The following is a 19,195-nucleotide window of genomic DNA, read 5'->3' as shown; positions in this document are numbered from 1 at the left end:
TGTTTCATTGATCTGATGAGTAACTATAAATAATTTGCTCAGGCATTTCTCCATTTCTTGCGTGAAAATGGAAACAAGAATACTTAGCTCAATCACAAATTCATTCATTAACATTTGTAAAGGGCTGTAAGATTATTAGACAGATCCTCACTAGAAATGAGCAGTGTGGTCACTGTCGATATTCATTAAGAGGATTTCTTACCTGACGTGATTAATAATAAGATTTGTAGGTGGTATAAAAAAATCATCCACTCCTTCAAACGGCGTGCGGATAACATGCTGATACTCCCCTGCACTCGCCTCTGGTATTACCTGCAATAAATACACACAAGGTTGTGTGCAAGAGAAGCAGAAAGGTAAATACAGATTACACAGTCATACACGGTGGCGAGTGGCTTTTCCCAAGGATGCAGTAGACTCAAATTGATTAACGACCTCAAAATACTGTTTGGTGTAGCTGCCTTGAAAAAGGTGTGCTAATAAATAGTATTTGAGGCTTGACATTTGTAAGGTAAGTACACAGCTCTACTTTCATAAGACGTTTATATTGCAAGAAAGAGCAGTCATGCGGGAGCTGAAATAGCATGACAACACTAAGACCACAATAATTTATTCCTTGCTGTCTAAAATAAACAGTTATTTCATGGTCATATTTATTAATCTCACTTAGGTGTGCAGTGATAATTTACCAGCTCGAAGGCTCAGACACTAACTCACAGCTCACAATTATCACTTTGAAGGAGAAGACCTTTTCATCCACCTACTGCACCATACAAGACTTGTGGGGGAGCAGAGCAAGTCCCTTTTGCTGTTCCCCCCGTGCCACCCCCTGGCACAACCCACACCCCTGCTGACACAGAAACTCTGCTCCCCCACTGCTCCGGACATGGAGAAGCAGAAGTTTTCACTAATGAAGATGTTAAATACTCAGATTATTTGCTTGGTTCAAGACGACTTTAGTCTATTCACTGGGATACTCTGCTCATGTAATGTGCAACAGTAGCTGCTCTGAGTTTATAGCTACATAATTCATTGCAGGAAATGCTAAAACCCTACAAGGCCCAGTTCCGATGGCCATTCTGACCATGCCATTTAGATTTCTTCCAATTATATTGCTCAAGAAAGATGCCTGTTCCCGCACAGTGCTTTCACAAGGCCAGTAATGGCTGAACAACAGCATCCCATTAGTCGGCTGCATGGGCTGTTTGATAAATCTCTGACTTCCACAGAACTAGTAGAAACTTAGGTCTACTTACACAGTAGCATTTTTATTAAAAAAGATATTTTATTGCACGACAGCGGCTAACAACTCTGGGTTTGAAGAACGAACTTCACCAGATTAGTTGCTGCTCACCTTCAGGGAAAGACAGTTGGAAAAAAAAGAAAAAGATCTGCTAATGCTGGTGCTAATCCCACTCTCCACATGTGTAACTGCACTTTATAAAGCTAACGGAAAGGACTATCTGAGAGCTGGAGCCTCATAACAAGTTTCCAGCTGTGCAGACGGTGTGTTCTTTTTAATAATCACATGCTTGAGCCATCTCTCCTTTAATTACAGAAACCTCTCACAGCTGGGTGGAGGAAATTAAGCTGGAAAGGGTAAAGAGAGCCCATTTTGTCTCCTTATACTCTGTTCAGGAAACTGTGCTAGTGCCTAGGTGATGCAAGCTGGTGGCACTGCCTCAGAAAACTTTGTTGATTTGCCCCCATTCTGTTTCTGCTGAAAATGCCTGTGTTGAACTGCTGGTTTGTTCCTCATTATAACTGAAAGCCTGCAGGTTGTGGACGCTACCTTGCACTGCACGGTGTGCTCATCCCACATTCAGGGGGCACTGCCTCCAGCAAAGCCTTGGGCAGCCTCACGACTGGTGTAGCCTACAGATGGGCAGGTTTTCAGGTCAGAAAGCACGGCCCCTGTTCTCCTCTGCCTCCCTCACTCTGTTTGGGAATGCTTTGATGTAGCTCCAGAAGCAAATTTTCTGGTAAAAAGATATTCACGAGTCTTCCGTGGGTCCAGAAAGGTTGGGCAGCAGGTGCCACAAAATAACTACTACAGAGGGGAACGTCTGGATGGATCAAATCAGGTTTGGTGTCCACTTTGTCATATGACATACAGCAGCAGCAAAATGCCCAGTCAGATGCCTACACAAGAGAAGCTAGTTCCCCAGGGCAATCCAGAAAAGGAAGCTAATTTTGATGTCCAAGCTGATGTGCATTACTGTGCCCCGACAGCATCGTGCTGGTCAGAGCCACGCTGAGTGTAAGCAGCTGCAGGGAGCTCACTGGCTCTGCTCCAGTGCAGTCACTGACACCCAACAGCAGAACATGTCCCCGAGGTTTTATTTTTGCTGATCATGCTTCTTTCATACCCTTGAGATTTTTTTCTCTTTTATTTAAATCATAATACGTAGTTTTCAGAAGCACTGAACAAACCCACCACCTTCTCTGTTAAAGATTTGCATTTTACTGTGATAAAAATTCTGCTGCATTATGTTCCATCAACACTGAAAAAGAAAGCCGAAGGCTTGTGAGAGAGAAGTGAAAAAATAGATAAAGTTTAAGGAAAATAAGTAGCAACTTAGTGCAGAAAGTGACAGAAAACCTGGACTTCCACGTGAAAGACAAGAAGAGGTAAATGTCTTTACCAAAGCAGAGAACAGGGTGGTTTTGCTCTAACCTTATTGAGAGCGATAGGCTAGCAATCCTGAAATGAGTTACAAATCTTGAGGCACAGTGCAATGCATTCACCTTTCAATGTTCCTTTTCACACACAATGCACGCAAATTGTTTGCAGACAGAAAAAATTGCAGGTCTTCGTAATGTCTGAGAAGGGTGCACTGCACTTAGTCCTTACCCTATGTTTTCCCTGAACGTGTGTTGCTCAACCTGACTTGCACCTCTGCTGAAATACTACCAATAGGCTAAAGAGTGACAGATTTCTGTGCAGAAAGTACGCTCTTTCAGGCTTCTTGGTACCCACTGCTTTTAGACCTCAATCAAGCTAAAAAGAAGCTGCACTCACGCTGGCTGCACAAATGACTCGGAGCATCGCATGCTCGTGCTGCTCGCAGTCTGCTGCCAGCCCGTGCTGGATGACTTTATGGCACTTGGCTCTGTCATCAGCCTTAAAACAAAATAGACCTTGTCAACAAAGCCATCCTGCTGCCAGCCCATGGCACAGTCATTGCTCAAAAACAAATTAAACAGCAGGAAAAATATGTGAGGATGGACAGAAGAGGGATGAATAAAACACACTAGATATGTAAATGAAAAAGCAGCTTTACATCCAGACCATTAAAGGCTGTTAATTACCTGCAAGCAGCCAGTCAGCAGCTTGCTACTGAGGATGTCAAGCAAAGGAAGGGCAAGGGCTCGGGTGCAGAAGGGCTTACCTGCAGTGTTGGCGAGGATTTCCGCATGTCACCCCAGCTAAGCACCCACACTTGGTCGTGGGATTTGTCATAATGCAACTTGGTTGGTAACGGGTCAACATCCAAGGACTTTAAAAAAAAAAAGACATACATAATTACACAGTGACATGTATTTCATTATGCACACAATACACATTACATTAGTTTACTGTAGACATTTCCATGTACCACCGTTTACGCTCATGTGTACAGCTTTGTACAATTACCTTCTCATCAACAGGGGGATCAGCAGCAGCACCAGCAATAGAAAATCTGGCTGCTCAGTTCCATTTTCTGGCTAGATGTCCCTCCAACTTCTGTTACTTACAGCAGATCAGGATCCACTCTCTGCCTGAACTATACCTGCGTCAGTTCACTCTTCCTAACCTACCTATAACCGAGGTCAGGGAGGAACTCAGTAAGCATATATCAGAAATTAGTTCTAGCATTATTTTACCACGTTAGCTGCAAGCCCAGCTGCAGAAACAGCCCTGAGATGATGACAGCCACCCCATAAAGGAATTTCTTCCTGCCAGTGAGATTTCAGAGCAGTGAATGACTGTGTGACCCCACGGGTGAAAGCAACACAGGCCAAACTTTTTAGTGATGTCAGCAGATCCACTGGGCAAAAATCTACGCTCATTTCCCTATATCAAAGTCTTTTTGAACTTTTGCCATCACTGAATGAAGATTTCCCTTTGTAGGTACCTGTATGGCTTTCTGAGTCTGGATATCAATTATCATTACTCTGTGCTGCTTAGGCTGTGTCACATAAATATACTTGTCTCTGACATTGACCGCTGAAGCCCAGAGGCAGGATTGAGTGCCTTCACCTTCCACTCTAGGACAGATCTCTTCCTGCGAAAAAAAAAAAAAAAAAAAAAGAGGAAAAGAGGATTAATTTCTACAAGTTCAGGGTCTGGAGCTCTAAGAAGGTTAGCTTTGAAAACCACAGAAAACAATTCCATAGGGATTCCATTAGGGTGAGGATTATTTTCTTTCTTTTCCTGGAAAACACAAAGTAATTATTTTATTTGGTACCACACAGCAGCTTGGCCCTACCCAGTGACATCAAACAGCTGGACCCCACCGGACAGGCTCCAGACTGCCCTCCTCATCCTCAGCAGTGTGCCAGGCACAGAGCAGCTCCTTGGCCTGGACTCTGCTCCGCATCCACCCAAACCAAGGGGAGCAGGGAGGATCACCTGCCCTTCAGTTACACTGCTCAGCTACACCTCTAACAGCAAATGAGGACACTTCTGTTGTAGGAACCCTTATAAATTGTAGGCTGGTATCACTGTCTACATGGCAAACACTCAGGATGCTAAAAGAGAAAAGGGAGGAAAAAAAGTCAAACCTCCCAATACCATGGCAAAGGGCACTACGATATCCATGGGAAACCCTCAGAGGTCTCTCTGAAGGGCAGCCAAATAATAACGATAAAAGTCCCTTTTATGCCCACCACTGTGCTGACATTATTTCTTTAAGGGCCTGCTCTCCTCTGTGATTTTCAAGCTGTTTCTCCAGAACCACCTCTTCAATATTTACAGCTCTTTGGAAAAGAAACACAAGATGTCTTTCTTTAAGTAGAAACAGCTGAAGTGTGGCTTAATATTATGTACAAACTAAGTTTTGTTAAAGTATTCCAGTAGATAAAAAAACACTACCAACCACAAATGTATGAGTTTTAGAAAACAATGAATACAGACTCATAGGAAGATCATGGCCCATGGTAGTAGTGCCTAACCCAGCCTGCAAGGCTCATGATCATGTTCTGCTTACCCTGTAAATCGGAATTTTCATAAAAGTAAATGAAGGAGTTAACAAAGCATTAACAAAGCATTTCTGGATGTATTTTAGGAGATGTAAGTTTCCTGAGTGTGTACATGATGTGTGCTATTGTAGTGGAGTACATGACACAGGTCACAGAAAACACTGGCCTCTCAGAGCCTCCAGGCACACATTATCCCACCTGCTACATTGAGCTCCTGTGTACGAGCCAGTGCTTGAAATTCACTGACATGGCAACAAATTTTCCTTGTAATTTCCTACAGCAAGGATTAGGTAAACTTGGTGCTGGCAGTAAATGTCAGACAACAAGCAGGGATGGCGTGGGTCTCTGCTTCAGCAGCAGGACCAGCACGGCACAACAAACCTCACTGCATCCTTATTTACCTCCCAGCTCTGGTTCAGTCTGGGAAATGTATCCAAGGTTTATCCCATGCATAGTTCCCTTAATTTTCAAGTGGAGATGATTAACCTCAAGGATGTCAAGCCCACCAAGTCACAACATAACTGTCAACCTTTGGTAGTAACAACCCTTGAAGAGATTAAGAGAAACTTTCCCAGCTGTCAGCTCTAGCTGCTGGGTTCAGGACTTACATAACTCGTGAAAATCCTCTCTTCGGGCCTGATGTGCCTGCGGATTTCACATTCATTTGGCTGAAGGACTGTGATCCCATCATCAGAAAAGACATAGAACATATTCCCAACACTCAGGCCTTGAAGGGGGATAAAGAAAAAGGAGGAGGATTTTTTATGCACATATCCATAGCTGTTAGGACTGTAAGAACTCGCCCACTTCTCCCCAACAAACAAAATCTGCCTTACATAAAGGTTGGTCATTTGGATGCAGTCAGTGCATTCACAAAATCAAATTTCATGTCACAACGAGGGCTTCAAGGAGTGAAGAGGTACAGACACATTCAAAAATGCATTGCCTTGGTGGCGGCAGCTGTACACCAGCATTGGTGTTCAGGTCTTGTGCTAACATACAAAGCAGGACTTGAGTTAAATAAGCCTCTGTGTGATTATTGTACCTCCTCAGACTATGGCTTTGGTTTGTTATGATTTCATTAAAAACAGTTTGCTAATAATTTGAGAACCGAGCGAGAAGCTTTAGTTTAAATTAATCTCAAAGCTGTCTTATTACAATAAACTTGACTTCTTGCAACTGTGACGCAAAATGAATGTGCTTAACAGCTGTCCACGAATGAAAATATATCCTCTATTTTCTTAAACTATCTGAATGAACTATAGCCACCAAAACAAATACATTTTTGAAATCTTGCAAACTGTAATTCACAAATGTGGAGTATTTCAGCATTGCAATAGCACTCATTTATCCACAACTGGGGCATTCCAGGAGATTTGGAAAACTAGCTGTCTGTCACTGCTTTGCTGTTAGAGCATTTTTTCTCATTTCTGTCATGCAGAAATGCCTTAAAACACTGATAATTCAGTTCCTCAGCTACATGCAGTTGCAGGAATAAGTATCTCCGAGAAATGTTCAGGATCTTTTCAAACACTCCAGTTAGAAAGATCCAAGCATCATTTCAATTTTTTTTTTTTTTTTTTTTGTACCACCACCAATAACTGTTTGCAGTGACTACTGTCACCCCCAGTAATGCTGATGTGTACCTATCTGCCAACGATATGGTGACGTTGTAATTTGTAATTTGTTATTAATTATATTTTAACCATGGAGAAATAAGTTCCCAGTTCTACGGATCTCAACGATGTTCAGCATTACAATTCCTTTGGCTGCTCCTGTGGTGGCAGCTCTAAACCCTGCTCATGTCTACAAGGCTTCTCACATCTCAAGTGTTTGCACGGCTGAGGCAAATCATCACGGGAAAACTTCATGATACAAATGTGTAATTTGGATATGTTTTTTTTTTTGAGAATTTAATTGAGTATACAGTTTAGTAAGGTTAGGAGGGTTTTTTGAAGCTAAAAAACCCTCTTCTTGTGCCAAATAAGTGGCTTCAGAGAACAAGTTCTCAGAATCAGGTGCTTGCTGAGTTAAACCTCTCTAAAAAAACAGAAATACCCCAGTCAGGGCATCAGGCAGGTACAGGAGCCAGGATCCTTAAATGTGATGCCACGGTGAGGGATCATGCATGTAGAAAAAAAGCTACTGAACTCCTATTGACAACTAAGTTACCTTTTTAAGGACTATTTTTTTAAAGAGTATATTGACAAAGCATTTCATTTGGGCATTTTGGGCCAAAATCTGCGCTCACAGCATGCACACAGCTCCCACCTGCTTCGATGGGAGCTGGGTGAATGCACAGAGGGCAGAACTTGGCCCTGTCTGGAATGAGTGCACATTCATGAGGGAAGTTTTGCAATCCTAACACGTGAAGACAGGCAGGCAACAAACTACAACCATTGTGAAGATGCTTATCATTATTTTCATGCACAAAAGTAGTGTGAATTTATCTAAAACTCCACATACGAGTGTGTATTTCAGAATTAAGGCCTTAATTTGTCACAAGAATACTTTTCTAATCTAGACTTAGAGCAAGTGACTTGGCAAGTCCTACCACTTATTTTACAGTAAAACAACTGCAAGTTTTACTGCTGACTGGTTAAAATATGACACAATTTACTAACAACACTGAGGTACACTGAAGGCGTGCTCTTTTCAGAGTTCATGAAATGAAATTAAAATGCTGTTGCAGTCAGTAATCTTCATACTGATTTTTAAACGAAGCAGGTGTTTTACTAGTCAGACTAGGCATTTTACTGTGACTTACAAAGTATTTGCCAAGTCTTGATTGGGGTACATATATAAACAAGCTCAGGGGAATTGGTAAAACAGACTCCGAGCTGGATTGTACTGCTGCTACTGCTTGCTCTGGGGAGTTATTCCAATACACAGGTGGGAAAGGAGAACTTTGCTCAGCTACAAGATTGATACTAGTGAGGCAAGTAATAGACTTGGAGCTAGAGGACTTATGACCAGGGCTCTTGTTGGCTTTTGCCATCCTCTCTAACTGAAGACAGGTTGGATGACACAACTAGTTCTAAATCTAAAGCCAACAGACCTCATTTGTCTGACAAAAAACTGTTATAACAAAAAGACCAGAGAATGGTGAGGGCCTTCTAAATGTAACCCATCACATCTGAACCATTCCAGATGATGCTGGCTCTACCATCCTTATTATTTTTTCATCAGCTGAAGAAATAAAGCATGGGCACTTGTTGACTCAAGACTGAAATTCAGGAGGGCAGCAGACGACAAGAGATTTCTTTATTTGAGGAATATAGCCTCCACTGAGATGTACATCTGCATCGCTCCCCTTGGAGATCAAAGGGCAAATCTGTCACAGGGCAACACTCTTCTCTGAACCAATACGTGAATAATTTTCCTCAGTTTAATCTAAATGCTTGAAAGTATTTAAGAACTTACATAAGGTAACAAAAAGGCTTTCAACTTTTTAAGTGCATGGCTTTATATAACTGATGATTGCCTGCTGGCAAGATATGTTCCCTTTATCCAGGAATAAAGAAAGCAGCATGCACTCTGAAAATGAACACTGGCATGAAAACAAATCTCTACTTTTGGGCTACTCATCATCTTCTCTGTACAAAGACTAAAAACTAGATTGCACGCTGAGTAAATATTGCACGTGCTTCCAGTCCCATGTTTACCTGGCTATGTGCATTCATTTCTGGAGGTTTTCCTTGTGTGTGGTCTGTGAAAGGTTTTGAGGGAAGACTGGTAGACTAACTTTCAAAATGATCGACTACTTGTGTTAAAACTGTGACTCACAGCAAAAGGTGGTTCTATGCAATATTCTGAATAGGATCCTACAAATAGCTTCAGTTGACACAGGCCTGGCGAGCGTGAGGATGTGATCATTTTGAGGGAGCGCAGGTCTACCAATCCAGTTGTTAATATTTCTACTTACACTTAAGTTTTCATTCTAACAGAATTAAGAGTTTATATTAAAACATAAAAACAAAAATACCATTCCCCTCTAAGAGCCTTCTCTGTGCCAAGATTTCACCTTAAGGTATGTTTACTGGATTCTTTGTCTCAAGTGAATGTGCTGAACAAATACTATAGAATGTAGACAAGGGAATAAACCTACTCTAAAGATACTGACTTGCTTAGGAACATCAATAGTAAATCTGCTTTTACCACCTGTGCTTTCCCTGTAAATTGCTCATACTTTTATTTAAAATGTGCAAGGTTGATAAGCAGTAAGTCCATATTGTTTAGCAGAATTATAATAAGACTTTCTGCAACCAACTTCTTAGTTGTTCTTTAAGTATTTCTATACATCTGGTAGGGTTATCCAAATACTTTCTTTAAAAAGGAGCATAAGAGATGCAGTACTAAATCATGTAGCATTATGCAGATGATGCTGGACTGATTAGATGCGCTGGAGATTTCATTTCCAAGCAGAAGGGAAATAGCAATTCTTAGTGCCCGTAATGCCATTTACAGGAACACTGGCAGTACAGAGACACTCTTCAAAGCCATGCACTTGGCACTTGTGGGTGGCATACAAACTCTGGAGAATTGTCATAGGTGGTCGTGCCACATCTTATGACCTCCAACCAGCTGCATCTGGTGTGAGTACGTACCTGCAGCCAGCAGTAGGACCTCAGCTATAGACCTAGGCAGCACCAGTTACTAAAGGCTGGCACTTTCCTTCTGCCCCCCAAAATCCTTTAGGCTAATCCATGACAAAAGCTCCAAGCCAAGGGCACAAAGCACAGCTCTTGTTGTGGGTACCTGGGGGCACGACTTATGAAACAGTCTTTGCACAGAGACTTCCACGAGGCTGGAAGGGCAGCAAAGTCCCAGCTTCCTCACATGCTAGTGGCAAACTCAAGAACTGTCTCATGCCTGGACTTCTTGGACAATCCAAGAACCTTCTCCCAGTGAGTAGGATGCCCTGCTCTAGCAGTCTGAAGTGCCCAAAGGCAGGAGGCTCCTCACTGATGCTTCTGGGCACTGTACTTCAGGTGGCATATGGATGAGCTGCTTGAGAGCTTCTCACTGTGTGTTTTGGAAACAATTACAGCACCAGTGCATACAAAATCAAATCAATCTTGACTTCAAGTGCCTCCATAATATATTTGAGTCAATTAGCTGTTTAAGGACGCTTTTCTCCTAATTTGGCTTTCAAGATACGCAGATGTTGACCTTGTGCAGGGCATACTATAAATTTGATCAAACTAGAGATCTTAACTGCCAATTAAAACAAGGAGAAATGGGGCAACCTTTACCCTGCATTGATTTAAAGGATAGAGGGAAGTAAAACTTGAGGGTGTTTTTTGCTTAACAGACAAGAACACGGTTTTTGTTGCTCACCTAGTAAACATCAATACGTGCTACTAAGGAGGAAGAGTTTAAATTGCTTGCTTAAAAATGCAGTGTATTGAATTTATGCCTTACATGTTCAATTATGGTAATTTGGGAGCACTTCTGACACTTGTGTATGTTAATGTAGCTTGGGAATCTCAGGCAACTTGCATTGGTGGCAGTTCATATAAAATTCCCATTTTTCTATATTTTATGGTCATCTATTATTCCATCATGGGAAAACGTAAGAAGTTATCAGTAGGATTTATTTCACTGGAGTGACACCTCTCATTTGAATACTTTAGATTTAAACTTCTGGTCTGTACTTAATCTGGTAACTGCAAAAGTTGACAGAGTTAGTGGCAAGTCAGTGCAGAATGGCCCATCATGGAATTACTAAAGCAGACAAGCACATTATCACTACAACGAAAGAACTTTACTGCAGTACCTTCCTCTCGCCACAGTATGTTTGCAACTGCAGCATCAGAAAATTGGGAAAGCCAGAAAATAATCAAGAAAAGGGAAAAAAAAAAAAAAAAACAGTGTCAAAATTTTCATTGAAGCAAATAACTGAATTCATACGCATGTTTAAATGAGCTGTTTAACTTGTGAAAACTGTAACATTCATCCCAGTAAAGTAAAAATAAGGACAGATACATATTTCTAAACACATTTGCTCCTTTTAGAGACAATTCTGAAGCTATGACATAGGAAAAATCCTCACTGAAATGAGGACAACTTTAGCCTGTGCAAAGATCAAAGTCTTACAGAACAGAAGATGCTATCTTCAAATGTAGTTGTAGGCATGGTACAGGCTGTGGCTTTCTGTACAGTTTCAGCTAGCAAACATGACATCTTTCAGAAGCTTGAGACTGGCAGTTATAGCAGCTATGCACTCAGCCAATTTTCTTCTTGGAATTTCATGCAAAAACTACATTTTCTGTTAATATTCAAACCCTCCTGGAAAGTACACCTATATTTGAATTTCTGTTTAAGATACGTCCAATTATTTATCAAAATACTGTAATTTTCCTTGCGTAAGTATTTTCGGGGAAAAGACTGATATTAATAAGAGTACATAAATCCATTTAATGAGGAAAAGAATATATTTTTCCAAAGAATTGCCATGAGAATGCATATTTATGGCCAACTTCTACATTAACAGCCAGAAAACAGCAAAATCACATTCACACCTAGACTTTTAGTATCACCGTGAACCCAGGCAATCTCCCAGGTAGTTAAGACAGAATGATTAGGAAGGATCAGGCTCTGTGAGCTTTTCCACAGAGGAAAATCATTAATTGTGTTTTGGGGACAGTATGGACAAGGTAACGCTGCCACACTCCTATGGGAAATACACAATTGAGAGTTCCTGGGAAAACTTCTCTTTGAAGTAGAAGATTGTTTCGTGCCAAGGGAAACCTATTTTATTAGTTAGCAATGTAATTACAGATAAAATAAACTCAGAATTAAATCAGAACATTTTCCAAACATCTAAGTATTTGAGAACTTTGATTGGTAACTGTCTTAAAAAAAAAAAAAAGTCTTGCACAGAAATCAATGAAATGTTTTTTCTGAAACCATAAATAATTCAACAAAAAATTAAGTTTTGGATTCTTAGATATCTGAAAAAAATTGCCAATTCTTTACTTTAGTAAAGGTGTTACCTATACCACATACCAGCATGATTCTTGAACATGAAAGGCCTCATCATTCTAGATGAACAGGTTTTATCTTCCCCACACAGTTCCAATCCTCTGATCAATGCACAGACAAAGTTGTCATTACCTGATGAGCAAAAGTCCCACATAATGCATGCAATGGCCTAAACTATTAAACTGCATGTATGCCATCTCATTTTAAATATGCTTCAAAGAAACAAATTATGTGAAAAATTCAGCTTACGGGTCTTTCTTGCTGAATCTTCTATGAAAAGTGAAGATATGTCCTCGTCCACTCCCACTTCATTTTTAGCAATGCAGGTGTAGGCACCAGTGTCTTCATACCGAACACTACTGATATGAAGTTCGCTTCCATTTGCTGTAAGGAAGACATCCACCCGTGAGCAGGGTTCCCCACTGCTGCTAACTGCCCCCCGCTGCCTCGGCCGCAATGTGAGGGATTCCCACTGCACAGCACTTCCCCGTACATAAATGGAGATATTTGGGCAATTCTCATGAGAGTTTTGTTTCTTTCCATTAGCACAAACAAACGCTGTGCCAGAACCAAACAAAGAGCAATCCCAAGTGCAAAGAATAAATGAAATTTCATTTATGTCTCCTTGTTAATAAAAAGAATGCTTTGGCAGAGAAAAATACACATTGATTTTGGAAACACTTCTTCATAAGATCATGATGAAAAACTTGGGAGATGTCTCTCTGCGGTTCCTCCTATCATTTTGTTTTCTGAAGTGGGACTGTTGTCTAAAACCTTTGAAAGATTTTGAGCCATTGCACCCAACCATGTGGGGGTGTCTGTGCTACCAGTGCTGGGGGAGGTCTGCGATGTACCACAGAACAACTGGGATGGTAGGGGGGAAGGTTTTCAATATTATCACACAGAAATTTGCAAAGAAATATTGTTATCTTTCATTGTGCCTGTTACATCCTTATTTGAAACATAAGGACCAACAAGAGCAAAGAGCCCAGTTCCCGCTGCAGAGGTGGGTGAGAAGACACAGGAACCACAGGCTGATTCCCAGTGGACTTGCACCCTGTGAAGTCCTTATACCCGAGAACTGATTTAATGCATCTCTCTTCTGATTTGCACAGATGTACACGAGAGGCAAGGCAGTGGAGAATCACGAACACCATCTTTTAGCAGAACACTGTTACCACTTATATCAATCGATACTGTATTACCCGAGAAATTCACTGGAGAAAAAGATAAAAAGCAAGAACAGGGGTTTTCTAACACGATTTCCAACAACCATGGCTTAGTGAAAGTACAAGAACTTCTAGTTTAAAGTACAAAATAATCCTCCTTAATCCCCGTCTACAATACTTTAATTAATCAAAATTCTGTTCTTACCTAGGAGCGTTAGCTGTTTGGATAATTTTGGCATGATATCAACACCGTTCTTTAGCCAGGTAATTCGGGGATTAGGGATGCCTTCGGCGTGACACTTGAGGCTTGCCGACACGCCAGGCTCCTGTGCCTGCGTTTCAGGGTAGACACGAATCACCGGCGGCACTGCGGAGAACAAGGAATTGGTGACGTTGAGCTCACCTGCCCGCTGCCAGCCCGTGCTGCAGAGAAAGTCTGATCCCAGAGCCGAGGGAATGAGCCGTGTCCTGGTTTTCAGTGTAAGCTACAGTGAAGATTTTTCTACAGCCCAACTTCGGGGCAGAAAACAGAAAATAATACGAGAAAAGAATAAACTAATACGCCAATGCCAGGGAGCAACCTGGAGATGGGATTTGGGACTTGGACCATTCCTGCTCTCTTTCATTAAGCGACTGATTGAACTTCAGGGAAGATGGATTAAAACCTAAGGAAGACACTCACATACTTAAAAAATAAAGTATAAATGCCACTGAATCTAGTAAGGGAGGAACTGAGTCCTTGCACATCATTTTCCTATTAGATGTACCATGTTATTCAACATTGTATTAATCAAATATACATAGGGAAATGGCCTATACATTTATTACCTCTTATTCTAAACAAATAAAGTGCTTTTTTTTTTTTTTTTTGCCTTTTTTTTTTTTCCCTAGGAGGCTTTCAAAATGAGACTTACCATGTTTCAGGAAGATGTCTCTGAACTCTTTAATATACTAAATTGATAGAACAACTAATGATATTACCATTTCAGACAAGTTCATTGATTTTTAATCATGCTGCCTTCATTGCTCAAATCAACCAGACTTAACACTACCCACTAACTATTTCTTAACAATATTCTCACATACTTTAAAGAGGATTTGCAACATTGCTCATGTGGAGGAAAAACACACCAGCATCCCTCCTTCCTTTCACCTCATGGGACTTAATAAAAGGAAACATGAAGATATGCTTCACATCCAGACCAGCAATTCCATCTTGAAAACGAAGGGACAGATTGTCTTCTTAGACATGAATGGGCTTTAAAATGCCTAAATGAGTCAATAACAAACTTCCACTGTAAATCACTGATTTAAAGTATCTAACCCCCTACTGTGTTTTTGTATAGTCCATCATTAGGCTCCAGGACTGGCAAAATTAAATGCACTCGACAGTTGCTTTAGAATAAAATGAAATCTGTATTTGCAGCTTGCCATATATCTATACATCCATACGGGGATAGTTTGAATAATTACAGTCACTAGCATATACTTTACATCTTTCTATTTCTATTTTTTTATGACCCTTACCAGAGAGAGATGTATTTTACTTCTGTCTAACCTACCAGCTGCTTAAAAAAGCACTGAGTCATCAGCTCTGGTTAATACTTGGAACGAAATCAGCCATGACAGAAAGCCCTCAAGTCTACTTGTTTTTATAGCTTTAAAAGAGAGAGATTGTTCAAGTGTAATTTGAGAGGAAATGCCTAGGGGCAACTGGAAAGAAAAAAAAAAAAAAGTGGATGTTTAGCAAGGCATGTCTTTAAATTCCACTTCTACACTGGACATGTGAACTTATTTCTTCTTCTTCCACTTCCTTTACTTATGAAGAAAAGTGAATGTGTTGCAAGAAGCGTGGCAGTGAGTAAAACACCACCTAAGAGCTTTTTAATCAGAAGGATACCAAAAAGACAAGGTTTGTTTTATTAAATTGAGTTTGCAATTTCTAAATAAAAGCACTTACTGTTTTTTTATCTTCTCTTCCTGCCATTACTGTCAGGGTTGATGCTCCTCCTGACTTCAGGAGGTGCCAGACCAAGTGGAAGAAGAGCAAAGGAAGCGATCTGCTGTTGGAAGCAGCCAGCAGCTGTCAGAGCCATTCCCTGAATTTAAGAGACAGTGTCCATGCAATTTGGGTGAATAAGACTGTGAGTCAGGAGCTTCTGATTCCTTTCGTACCTTGGAAAATTAATTTCAATTTCTCTGCGTCAGTATCTCCAGGCACAGTAAGGCAAATGCAGTCATTTTTGTCCACTTTGATAGAATTTTATGAAGGTCCTGCACTCTGTGCTTGTTGCACATAAGATTAGTTTGCTACTAGCAACAGTTTTAAATGAAACAATTTAGGAACTGAGGTCTGTTGAAAGCCTACGTGATTTATTCAGATCCATAGACAAGAGGCGGTTTGTCTTCTCTAAGTGCACAGAAAACAATCTCACGAGACCCAAGCAGGTTAGATGCCCAAACCCTGTGAAGTCAACTGGCAGTTAGCATTCAGTGTTCCTGAATATTTTCCTAATTCTCCAGAAGGCAAATACCTGCTTCTTCCAGTTCACAAGCAGCACAGACCTGCTCTGCCTGGCTCCAGACCAGAGAGGGGGTCCCTGGAGCAGGATCAGGCCCTTCTCCAGTGCATCGCAAACGGTCAAAGGCAGCAGAAAAATTCTGCTCCAAGCCCAGCAGTGCCTCCTCACCCAGTGACTCTGAAGAGATACAGCCCTTCCCAGGCACCTACCACTTAATGCTCTCAAAATCAGCACTGGTTGATCAGATTTGCTTGTAACAGTTTGCTGCAGGCTTTCCTGTTTGCACGGACACGCATGGCAGTGCTCCACTGCCTGCCGCAATGAAGGACCACCCCTCCCAGAACCATGGCCGTCCTTCACAAAGCAGGTTACACACATCTCTCTCTTCTTTTGTCAAATATCTGCATCTAAGAAATACACATGTATTTTCAGCTCTGCAGGAAACATAACAGACTGAGAATGCAAAAGGTAGCTCGCTGCATCAATATTCTGCTTGAAAATTGGCTGAACTTGAAATTATAGCAAGGTGCACATATTTTCAGCAGTAATTAATGAGGAAACTATTTATTTTCACCTATAAAAATATGTGTTGCACCTTTGTTCTTGCTCTCTTTTTATTTTCCTGGTCCTTCCATTCGAAAACTTTTTATTTCTTCTCCCTTGTCTTACATAATTCATTGCACAGGTAAATTATTGCATGCAACTGCCTTGTGATAACAGCAAACTGCAGAATGCATTTTTATTGTCCTTGCTACAAATTAATACATTCCAAGTAAGCACATTTTACTTTAAACTTGCAAAGATTTTAGCTCCAGACTTTGGAATATATGGATTACCTTTTGCTATTTCCCTTGGTGAATATATATCATTACTAACCATTACTGTGCCTGCAGCCAAAGGCAATATAAAAAGGCTATTATCTTAAGCAAAGTTGAAAAAATAGAGGCATTCAAACAAGTAGGAGATTAGGTAGATTGCCTACTACTGCATACTGAATAGTACCTTACTTGTGAGTAGAGCAATTCATTACAGTAAAACAGCTCAGGTGATAAAGCACACGATGCGTACAGATGGCAGCATCAAGCCCTGAAGACATACATTGCCGCTACAGGACCTATATACTCCAGCAGTTATTTGAATTAACACATTAATCATTTACTTCAGATGGTTTAATCTTCCCATTTATGATTTGAAAGGAGTTTGCAGGCCTGTCTGTTTTCTCTTGGAATGCCGCATGAACAAAACTTCTCTTTAAAACACCTCTCTGTTACTGGAAACCTCGTCCTATCGGACCTTCACCATTAGGATGACGATCGAATAGCTTTTTAAAACTCTTTACAAGAAATACGATATTCTGATTTATGCTGATGTTTTCCAGAGTGCAAGGACCAAGGAAAAGGATGCCTTACATTCAGCAGTGTCTCGATTTGCAAACTATCAATTTTCATAATTGATTACAATTTTATGAGATTTTTTATTCTCAGAAATTCTTTTTTCCTCTTGAAAATGATAAATGGCTTTTCTTCCCTACAGTTAGTATATGCTGTACACATTTCCCAAGCAATACCATACATAGGAGAGAACATAATTTTTCTATTGTTTTTTGCTCCTCTCGATCAAAGACATAGCAGAAAATATGAATTTATCATTCCTAAACTTTGTGCTGCCTTTCAACACGTCCTTTTCTTCCAAAGGCATTAAGAAAGAACCATGTGTACAAATACACTGACTTAAATTTTAATACTGCTTGGAATCATAAGGCTGATAAACCCAACCTAACGATTGCACATCATGTCACATGTGGGCAGCATGTCATGCTTGTTTTATGCTTCTTGTCCAGAAGATGTGACCCAGTGGTTTGGGGCATTCATGTGGTGGTCTTCACATTTCCTGCCTAACAGCACTCTCATTTCTCCTTGTCAATAAGAGCATCTGGACCCACCCACGTTATCTGTGATACTGGGAAACAGCTGAGCAAGTTCTGGCAAGCCCTGATGAATACTGCACATGTAGGACTGCTTCCTGTACCACTATGCCAAAAGTTCAGGTAAATATTTCAGTGGAATCGTTCATTTTGTACAGGAGCACCAGGACAGTATTTTTTGCAACACCTTAGGGGGAACTGAAAACCCCCAGAGGTTCACAGAGCCACATGTTGTAAGGCTGAAGCTCACTCCAGCACTGTGGTGCTCAGCAGTTGAGCAGAACAAACCTTTTTTTCCCCTTCAACCAAAAAAAAGTAAAATGCAAAGAGGGTGGATATGACCAGGATCGGATTATTTGAAGGAGAAAAAGGCAATAAAATGCTTTGTAAGGTAGACTGATGGACCTCAGTGGGAGCAATGAGTCAGGCCCCAGATGGTATGAAAAGGATCAGAAAACACTGGAAGAGTGACTGACACCCTTCCTAAAAGGAGGGATGTGCCCATACAGACAGAGAGCTTGGGAAGGATCAGGGATAAACCCTACTGCTTCCATTTGGTTCTCTCCCTACTTGTTCCCAATAGAGAAACTTGGGAAAACAAAGAAAATATATATATTTTTTTGTAGAATAATAATAATAATAATAATAAAAACTGTCTTCAATATTAAAAAGAAAAGAAAAAAATTTACACTTTTTTTTTTTTTTTTTTTTTTTTGAGAATAATAAAATGAAACAAAGCAAAACTGTCTTTTTGATGTTAAAAGCGTATTATCCCCTCCCTGGAGGAGGCAGGCAAGCAGATACATCCCGGTTCTGGCTGACTTATTTCTGTCACATTCCCTTACAGTTGGAGTCTAATACAGAACAGCAACAGCAAAAAGCCTAAGTTGAAGATGGAGTTTTTAGTCTGATACAGACAGACACAGACAATCCCCAGCACTGAACAGAGCCAATGAACTGTACTTAGGTTCTCCGCATCTCCACTCAGCTCAGCTCAGCTTCTTCCCTCTACTCCTGTCAGGAGAAATTCCTCAATTTGTCCTTTATGGTTCTAAAAAGCAAGAAGGATTTCTGAGACACGCTCTGCCTTTGAAAAGCCAGGGTATGTCTGAGGGTAAGCAGCATCGTCCTGTCATCACTCTTCTTGTCCCAACATCAGTTGCTGGGGGAAGCAACGACGCAGGCAGAACAGGAGAGAATTTAATGATGTGGGCAGCCAGCCACATTAACAATTGCAAAACCCTGGTTTTGCAAAGCCTAATGGCTCATATGGGAACATTAGATGCTGTAGGACAAAGATTTCTAGATCCTACAGTGTTTTCTAGCAAGTCCAGGCTGAAATCAGAATGCATGGCATTTTGCAGTATTTAAAGTCTACATAGCAACTTTAAAAAGACAACACTTTTTTT

At 40.8% G+C, this 19,195-nt stretch overlaps 1 protein-coding gene across 1 annotated transcript in view; it reads right to left on the bottom strand.

The window, feature by feature from the left end:
• FSTL4 (follistatin like 4) overlaps nt 1–19,195 on the bottom strand; it is a gene marked incomplete at both ends in the record, with an annotated part of 199,594 nt that overhangs the window by 3,562 nt on the left and 176,837 nt on the right. Inside the window, 7 exons of the mRNA XM_084295100.1 lie at nt 203–312; nt 3,393–3,500; nt 4,119–4,268; nt 5,793–5,911; nt 10,964–10,990; nt 12,421–12,555; nt 13,546–13,707. Of these exons, the coding sequence (XP_084151226.1) occupies nt 203–312; nt 3,393–3,500; nt 4,119–4,268; nt 5,793–5,911; nt 10,964–10,990; nt 12,421–12,555; nt 13,546–13,707 (811 nt within the window). The remainder of the gene's footprint in view (nt 1–202; nt 313–3,392; nt 3,501–4,118; nt 4,269–5,792; nt 5,912–10,963; nt 10,991–12,420; nt 12,556–13,545; nt 13,708–19,195) is intronic.

The sequence above is a fragment of the Netta rufina genome (genome assembly GCF_964035555.1).
Source record: "Netta rufina genome assembly, chromosome: 14".
NCBI classification, from domain to species: domain Eukaryota; kingdom Metazoa; phylum Chordata; class Aves; order Anseriformes; family Anatidae; genus Netta; species Netta rufina.
The sequence above is the reverse complement of the archived record's forward strand: the minus strand, read 5'-3'. Positions and strand labels throughout refer to the sequence as shown.